This window comes from Podarcis bocagei (genome assembly GCF_964188305.1).
Source record: "Podarcis bocagei genome assembly, chromosome: 3".
In the NCBI taxonomy this organism is placed as follows: Eukaryota; Metazoa; Chordata; class Lepidosauria; order Squamata; family Lacertidae; genus Podarcis; species Podarcis bocagei.
The window spans coordinates 54,347,320-54,356,796 of NC_138127.1; the positions used below are offsets into that span (position 1 = coordinate 54,347,320).

General features: G+C 42.4%; 1 protein-coding gene across 6 annotated transcripts in view; it reads right to left on the reverse strand.

Annotated features, from left to right (window-relative positions):
- TFB1M (transcription factor B1, mitochondrial) overlaps window positions 1-6,781 on the reverse strand; it is a gene marked incomplete at its 3' end in the record, with an annotated part of 32,500 nt that extends 25,719 nt beyond the window's left edge. Inside the window, exons 1-4 of one of the 6 annotated variants that reach the window (XM_081187461.1) lie at window positions 6,661-6,781; window positions 5,340-5,497; window positions 2,670-2,821; window positions 2,031-2,142 (exon numbers count right to left, since the gene is read on the reverse strand). In XM_081187461.1, coding sequence (XP_081043587.1) covers window positions 2,031-2,142; window positions 2,670-2,821; window positions 5,340-5,472 — 397 coding nt within the window. In that variant the 5' untranslated portion in view covers window positions 5,473-5,497; window positions 6,661-6,781. The other 5 variants (XM_081187459.1, XM_081187464.1, XM_081187460.1 and 2 more) reach the window with 5 other exon arrangements.
- Between the last annotated feature and the right edge of the window lie 2,696 nt (window positions 6,782-9,477).

Here is a 9,477-nt window from a genome sequence, read left to right on the forward strand (position 1 = left end):
ACCTGACCATAACACGCACATCGTTTTTAGAGGAGGAAAACAAGGGAAAAAATATTCTGAATGAAACAGTGGACGTATCATTTTTGTGCTTCATGCTGTGGCCACAGACATGTGATCTGATGGTGAATTTGGGGTGACCCAATGCAAAAATCCTGAGAATCCCTGTAACCACTTTTTTGCACCATTGCAGCCCCAGGCGTGATTTTTGGGGGGCAGGCTGTAGCCATGGACATGCTATGTGCTCTGATGGTGAATTTTGGCTGACCCAATGCAAAGATCCTGAGGATCCATGTGGATCCATGCTTTGTAACCACGTTTTTGCACCATTGCAGCCCCAGGCAACAGTGGGTGCGTGATTTTGGGGGGGCAGGCTGTAGCCATGGACATGCTGTGTGCTCTGATGGTGAATTTGGGGTGACCCAATGCAAAGATCCTGAGGATCCATGTGGATCCATGCTTTGTAACCACATTTTAAGTGGGGAGGGAAGGAAAAACACAGAAGGCTAAGAATGCAGGAGAGGGCTATAACGTGAGGAAAGGAAGGCAAAAGTCCCCCCACCCACCCACACAAGCCAGCCAGCGCTCTCTCTCTCTCTCTCTCTCCCTCCCATCTGCATGTTTTCCGGCTGCCTGATATTTATTTTTTTTAATTGCCTTGACAGAAGAAAGCATTTTAACTGCATTAAGAACTATTTAGCAGCGAAACCTAAGCTTTGCCATCCCTTAAGAGGTACACAACACTGTAATCTTCCAGATCGCATGAATTTACAGGCAAAACACTGTTTAAGGATTTCATCCTTTTAAATTGAAGAAAGCATATTTGAATGCTGTGTGTCCCCAAAAACAAAAAGCAGGAAGTCAAATCAGAATTTTAAGCTGAACCTGTAATCTCTCTCCCTTCACAAACATTGTTCCCTCCGGAGCACAGAGAGGAAAGCAGACACTCTTCTTGCCTGGAGGGGAGGGGCTTTCCCTGCTCTTTGTTCCATTTCAGCAAACACAGCAACGAAACAGAGCGGGTGGGCAGTAAGACCCTGAGGCAGAATGCAGGAAAGCAACCACTTCCTCTTCTTGCCTGGAGGGGAGGGGCTTTCCCTGCTCTTTGTTCCGTTTCAGCAAACACAGCAACGAAACAGAGCGGGTGGGCAGTAAGACCCTGAGGCAGAATGCAGGAAAGCAACCACTTCCTCTTCTTGCCTGGAGGGGAGGGGCTTTCCCTGCTCTTTGTTCCGTTTCAGCAAACACAGCAACGAAACAGAGCGGGTGGGCAGTAAGACCCTGAGGCAGAATGCAGGAAAGCAACCACTTCCTCTTCTTGCCTGGAGGGGAGGGGCTTTCCCTGCTCTTTGTTCCGTTTCAGCAATCGTGAAGCCCGATTTGATTTTTGTCTGATTTTTCGGCTCCAGGGACCACACATTCGCTCCATAACACGCACAGACATTTCCCCTTCCTTTTCAGGAGAAAAAATCTGCGTGTTATAGAGCGAAAAATACGGTAGGTCATACACTCAGACCTATCAAAGAATGATGAGAAGCATCTCATTCCGATGAGGACTTGGTGTTTGTTGAACTTTGAGTTACTTCGGTTGAAATTTATAATTTGATACTATGTCTCATATGTTTATTGAGTATGCTTTACATAGCCATAGGTTTGTTTGTTGTTGTTGTTTTCCATTTTCTCTCAGCAAGAATTAAACAGCTAGCAAGGAAATACCAAACTTCTAAACAAGAGTGAAACCAAGTGTCAGAAACTGGTAAATACCTTGAAATTGCATCTATACACTGTCAGAAGAACAAGTGTAGAAAAATGACTGCTTCACAAGGTATTCACCAACCAGAAACAATATCCACAATTGCTTTGAGGAAGCATAATGTTGAGACAAGTATACCAGTCTCCTAGCACTCACAGATAACCGAAAATATACAGACCACTGAGTGTTCCATTCATCCAATAAGCAGCTAGCAGTTTTGATTACAGAAATCTTTTTTAAAAAACAGTATTCTGAATCACTTTAGTTCTAGCATACTAACCATCTTCCCAGTTCTTCATAAGGTGATCTGGAAAAGCTTTGCCTAATTTATTATACGTTAAAATGTCTCCATGAACAATACGAACTTTTCCTGGAGCTGCATCGGACAACATCTGTGATTTTTCAAAGGAAAAAAAAGCAAGAATAAGAGAAGGAAGGGGGGGGAGTAAAGTATAGAAAGAAGAAGAGACAGAGACTACAAAGTCCTCTATCACAAATATATCTTAACCCTTATTCCACACACAGAAGAGTGAACCCTCTCAGTTCTCACCAGGGGCCTTCCCACTCTTCCCCCAACCTCCCACCCTGGGAGATCATCTCAACCCTGCCCCTCACGTACGGGTCTTCATCTTCCATCCATCCCCTTCCTGTGTGTATCTTTATATCAAAGCATGAACATGGGACAGATAAAGGCCTCAATATTTGTGATTAAGGGTGAGACTCAGATCATATTTACTGGAAAGTGAATACACTTAAAAAACTAACTACCTGCTGAATAAACAGAACTGTGGCAAAACAACTGAAATGTTATTTGGCACAGACTTAATAGGCTATCCAACTTTTAAAATAGGATATTCAACGTGTAAAACAGCTGAAAAAGGAAAATTACTATCAAAAGTCTTGTGAAACATTAGGATACCTGAAGCCCTGGAATAAAACGAGGATCTTTCTCAATTAACAGGACTTCTGCAACACCAGCATTCAAAATAGATCTTGTGATTCCTCCTGGCCCAGGGCCTACCTCGCACACATGCGCATCTTTCAGACTGCCAGCTTTTCTCACTATCTTATCTGCAAGAAGGGACACACAAATTAGTTCATCCTCAATGCACAGAGCTCATTAAGAAAAGCAGTTCAATGAGTTCATTTCAGAATAGAAATCAATGATTGCATCATCAAGTTAATTAAATTGGATATAAATTGGACTAAGACATCTATCACAAGGTGTATGTACTTTGTCTTTAACTACAAAACTTATTTTAACTGTATTAGAAATTCCTCTTTCATACAGAGTACCATTGGCTAGGGCATACACTCCCTAGCCTATACATGTTTACCTGGGTATAAGTTCCACTGAACTCAAACAGACATATTGAGGATTTGGCTATACAGCTGCAAATAAAATGTTTTAAGTGTGTTGTAAAGTGCAAATACGAATGTGACACTAGATGGTTGAAGGTGAGCTACGGCAAATTCAGTACATTTTTCCAGTGCTTTTTTCTGGGGGGCTGTAGGGGTACACATACCCCTAAACATTTTGTGAATCTAAGTTTGGCCTCATTGAGGGGCAGTATTTCAATATGAGTAAGGAAATGAGAGTACCCCTAAACATTTTTTTTCTGAGAAAAAACACTGCATTTTTCAAAACGTTTCTTAAAAAAGCATTTTCACAGCATGTTTTATATTTGTGTAGATTTCATCAGCGTAAACATATAATATGCTTGAACTGTAAAAGTAATAAATTTTGTTACAGTTTGCAAACATTTTCTCATTAACTATGACTTTGGTTTGCAAGCTTTTTTAAAAAAAGAAAAACAATTACCAAAAAAACTGTATGCAAATGAACAAATATGGCCTTCTAGGTTCAAAAACGCTTACCTCTGCTTAAAACTTTGTCAGATTGTACTATGTCGTTTTCTTCTTCCTCCATGCTTGCTCTCATTTAGTGATTCGTCTGACAGACTTAGTTTCAAGAATCACCTCACTTTGATTCAGTTCCTAATCCTACCCTGGCATGACAATGGCACCAGATTTGTTTGATTAGCAGATCCTGCTGACCAGAAAGAACTGGGCCACTTTACATCTACTTTTTCATATTAAAAAACTCACTGTGTTACTGTTAATGAAATTTAGGTTATTTACTGGCTATTCACATAAAATAGTTCCCACCTCTCCAACTTCTCTGTTCACATCTCTAGAACTTGGCAAAAACTAATCTTTCTGAGCCCTCAGACAATAATGCAAAATGGCTGCTGTAGGTGAGCCTGTCTATTCACAAAATGACTGCCAAGAAAGTAACAAAACTGATTACCCTGCATTCAATCTCTCTCACACCAGATCTTCACAAATGCACATCTGTTCTCTCCCAGATATAGTGACTGGAAGTGCATTCGTATGTAACATATGTCTCATGTTTAACCAGTCCAATAGTCAAACCTATGCCACATAACTATGGGCTGCCTGCAAGTGCTCCAGTTGGAGAACAGCTTTTACCAAAGGTGTTGTGGGTTTTGAAGACACTCAAACTCAGGACGCAAGGGAGAAACGTGCTAGGAGGAAGGCACGCTTGGCAAATCCACACCATGATCAGCTCCCGCCCAGAAGCCAATGTCCCCACTGTGGAAGGACGTGTGGATCCAGAATCGGCCTCCACAGTCACTTACGGACTCGTTGTTAAAACTGTGTTTATGGAAGACAATCTTACTTGGCTACAAGTGATCACCAAAGAAGACAGTGCAAAGCTATCAGGGAGAATGGCCTAGTGAACTGGTTAAACACGTGGCATTTAGTTCACAGGAATTACATTGCCACACATGAACTCTCTCCACATGGTCTACCTCAATGGGTCACTGTGAAATTAAATAAGAGAATCATCACTTTCACTAGTGGCTTCAGTACGGGGCACATTGTGTATGTTTCAGTTTGGGTGATAACCTGGCTCTGCATAACATAAATTTATCCATTAATTTATATCATCAGTACACGCTATAGAGGTAAATTGATAGCCCTTGACCTATGCTACCATACTGAAGTATTCTAAACTGTAGACACTACATAATTAAGGCCTGGAGTATAGGCAACTCCGCATTTATGTGCGTTCAAGGTATGCACAACCATGACCACACACATTGCCATGAACCTGGAAGTGGCAAAAAAAAAGTGCAAAAATGGCCCCAAAAGAGCGCAAAAACTGCGCAAAAATAGCATCTAGCGACCCAACGAGCCTTAACAAGTGCAGTTCCAGGAGCCTTTGCACTAACCTTGGAGAGGCCTGTGAAGAGTTGGAGTTTTGAGCGAGCAATTGTGGTAGAATTGCCTATATGGAATATTTTCATGAATCATGCCATATCTGGCCTTTAATTGTGCACTCACTTACCTGGGAGTACGTCCCATTAAACTCAATGGGTCCTTTTTCTAACAAAACAATAGAATGCTTAAACTGTTAATCCATGTTTGAATAATTTAAACATAGTGCATTCAATTTAAATAAACATACAAATATAATCTATTTAAACACAGCTTTTTAAAAATGTAGAAAACCACAAAGTAGTATATGTATGAAAACTGAAAGATGACACAGACCGCTTACCTGTAAGTCTCAGATCCAGAAGAAAGTTCTGGGACAGCTGCTTTTCAGCTTTGAGCTTAAACAGTTTAATAATTTCTCCAATTGTTGGAAGAGGTGGTAGGCGGAACATAGCCGCTTGTCTTGATGCAGCCATTGATTAAAAGTGTTACTCTTTGCCACTAGCAAAATATGAGGAGGAAAAGATTAAATTAGAACTTATTATATATTTGGCTATCAAGTTTTAAGAGGCCTTGAAATTCTACACCCACCCACATTAAAGCTTTTTTAGTTGGACCAGCAGCATCCAGCACATGCTTTCCGTCAGCATCAAACGTTCTAAAGTACCCAAAACTTTATGTTATATGTTTCTGAAGACTTTCTGACTGAAAATATGGCCTAGAGTGGATACAAATACAGTGGTACCTCGGGTTACATACACTTTAGGTTACATACGCTTCAGGTTGCAGACTCCGCTAACCCAGAAATAGTACCTCGGGTTAAGAACTTTGCTTCAGGAGGAGAACAGAAATTGTGCTCTGGCGGCGCGGCAGCAGCAGGAGGCCCCATTGGCTAAAGTGGTGCTTCAGGTTAAGAACAGTTTCAGGTTAAGAACGGACCTCCGGAACGAATTAAGTACTTAACCTGAGGTACCACTGTATTTATGTGTGGTTTAGGAAGCAGCACGCGAGATAATAACAAGTTGCCCTTGCAATCCTGGTTCAGTTATATGTTGGGATGCTTCTAAACTCACTTCGAGAAAACATTCAAACCCCGCTTTTCGCAGCCCTCCTATGGCAACTCTACCTTGCCTTGCAAGAACCTGCATGGGCCGTATATGGAAACACTGGTCTTCCGTGAGTGCAACCTACTCAAGTTTAGCAAGCAAGGCGCCACACGCCGCTCCAACAGTTTATATACGTTTTTCACAGCATTTGATAATGGATTTGATAATGGTGGGGTCGAGGGAAGGGCATACCCCGCCTCCCGTCACGGGCTTGGGGGGGGGGGCTTGGCGGGCTCTAACCGAAAAGGCTCTCGGCCAGTTCACTGAGGGGAATCGGCGCGAGCGCACAGGAGGAGCAGAGCAGCCGGCAGAACCAGCCGCCGCGCGCTCAGGTCGCCGGTGCGCACGCGCAACGCGGGGAGGGGCGGAGGAAAACGCGCGCGCTTGCAACTTACAGTTATGGGTCCGTTTCCCTCACAAGACGCCGCATTAGGAAAGAGGCGGAATGAAGTAAAACGACGAGGAACACAAATACCGGGGGAGGGGAGTTCTCGCTTGTTGCTAATGAGATGGAATACCCCTTCCCCCCCCAACCTCCCTTAAATAATAAAAAAATACCCTCATGACCCCGGATGCGGAATCCGTATCATTCACCCTCTTCCCACTGCAGGTTTGGAAAAGACGCTCTACCCCTTCTTCTTGTCTTCTCTCCAGGGAGAACTCCACCCAACTGCCGACAGCCGCCCGCTCATTGGCCGGTGTACATTAGAGCCTTAAAGGGGGCGGGACGCACTTGGCTGCGTATAGCGCTCGAGGAAGGCGTTCGCCGCTCAACGCTTTATTGCTTCGCTGCCTTCTTCCGCTTCTTCGTGGTTTCCGGAGTTTTTCGCTCGCTGCTTTCCACCACCCAACTTTCTCAGCCAGCCCTCAAGAGCGAAGGGCGGGAAGATCTGAGATCCTTCTGTGGCATTTAAGCTCTTCCTCCATCTTCAGTGGAGATTTGACTCTGGGTCAGGATCATGCAATAGGGAATAACATGGGAGAGTTCGGAGTCATAACAGATTCCAGCGAGAAAAGAGGGTCTCTGGACATGTGCAAAGTGCAGTTCTCCCTCTGCTTAGTAACCATGAGAGATAGTATTTTGGCATTAGGAGATGAGGTTATGTGAGAAGGTGTAGCTAGTATGTAGAATGCAATGCAGAATACTAACGAAAAGCTAATTTTTATAGCAATTAATAACTCCCTTCTGTCATCCTGATCCTTGGAGAGGGTCAGGTCAGTCACATTTTCCCAAGTCTAGCAAAGGTGTGAGGGGATTTCATAGACTTCACACTGACAACAGAAAGCAGCAATTTATCTCAGTTGTTTTCTCAGCCAAGAGTTCCCAAACACTGGAACATGAACCACCAGTGGTCCACAAGCGTTATTCAGGTGGTCCGCAGTGTGTCTGGATTTGTGGTTGAAGACAGAAGATGACACATCTTTTGCATTAAATAGATTGTTTTCTTAATTGTATTGTTGTGGGGGGTGGGTTGTGCGCCCGAGCCCCCTTCTAATAACTGGATCCAGCACAGATTCAGTTCTTGGAAGATCCAGGCTAGCTTTCTGGTGAGGTAATGCCCCTCTATCTAAGATAACTGTGTCATGCAGCAAATTGGTGGGGGCCCCTCCCTCAACTCTAAACTCTCAGCTCTGGCTTTTGTCTAACTACCATCATTAGAAAGACAAAGGCAAGAAGTGAGAGTTGAGGCTGGATGCCTTACAATCTCTACTAAGTATAGAAGCTTATGTGTTATGTAAGATTAGTTTTGCAATTAGAAAATGTAGATTTTTAAAAAATACAAAGTGGAAGTATACCCCCCAAAAATTTCAATCTTTAGATTTTGTTTCATTCTGAAAAATACTTTCATTTTACAGTTTATTATTGCTTACTTTTGAATTAGATATATATGGGGGCACCAAAATCAATTGCTTAGGCCCTCTAAACTGGCCCTGCCCCCTCCCCTTAATCTAATTTTTCCCTTCTGTAGAAAATCTGATAAACAAATAAATAAATAAAACTGTTGGTGACAACACATTTGCAGTATTAATGTCCTCTCTGTAAGCACCCTTAAAATCTTACCTTGAGAAATATTTCTACAGCTGTAGTTTTCAGTCTACAAGTGGTGAACATACAGCAACTTCATTTGTTCGATATTCTAAATTTAATCTGACAATAGTAAAGTGTTTCAGGTTCTCAATACTATGGCTTCATATTCAGTGGCAACGTCCAATCAATTCAACATTTGTGTTGAATTGGGTACCACTTAGAATTAAGTGTTGGGCTGCCTCCTTTCTTGCTGGGTCCATGACCAACTGTTCTAGGGCGCAAATTATTGAACACAGGTTGCAATGTCACATGCTAGTATTCCAGCTGCTGGATATAGTGTAGCTAAAAATACACATACCTTCTTCGAACAATTTCTAGGGATGATTGCCAGCGGTGTCCTGCTGGCAAAGGAAGTGATTTTGGGAGGCTGTTTGCACAAATGTTCCGCAAAGCAGGGAAGAATGTTCTCTCTGTGGTACTGTAAAATTAATGATGGGTTTCAAGGATTTCCTTGTGATTTTGTCTGTTTCCATTTTCTTACTTGCTGTTCACTGTGAGTATAAATGAATGGCAGGACACTGTTTTGTGGTAGTGGAATGTTTAATAAAAATGCATAGGGATTGTCTGGAAGATCAGGCAGTGCATTAGATAAGGGCAGAAATCAAAGATTTACTGAAGTAAGTAACTTCACTCCTTTTCACCCATTCACTTTGTAGAAGTGTCTAGTACTCAATGGAGCAATATGCACTTGTTATTTGGATAATCGGTGATAAATTATATATATATATTTTAAAAACCAAGTTAGTCCCACCCATTTTTTGTCCAAAATGTGACAAACGTTAGCCTCAAATAACTTGAGAAGCAGAATCCTAATGATGCTTAAGCGCTTCTTAAAAGCATTAGGCAGGGTGAGATAGGACATTAATAAATCTCAGCCTCAGGTGTTTGTACACAATCTAGGAATGAAACAGATATTGACGTACTGTAAGTAAAGGGAAAAAGCCCAGATAAATCAGGAGTTCAAATGTACCTGATCTTCTGAAAGTAGAGCTTGCAGTTGGCACTGAATATAAATACAACACAGAGCAAGCCCCATTATCAGCAGGGAACTTCCTTTGCAGCCTAATCAGAGAATTGTAGAGTCAAGGGCTATCTAGTCTAACCCCCTGCAATGTTGTTTGAAAGCATCAAAGTCGCCCGTCTAGGTTGGGGTAGAGAAGTTCAGAATCAGCCCTGGTGCTAACCCTTTCCCCATCTCTTCCAAGACAAGGAAAATGGAATTTTAGAGAGTAACTGTCAGGGAAAACTGTGAAAGTCATACAGTGGTACCTCGCAAGACGAATGCC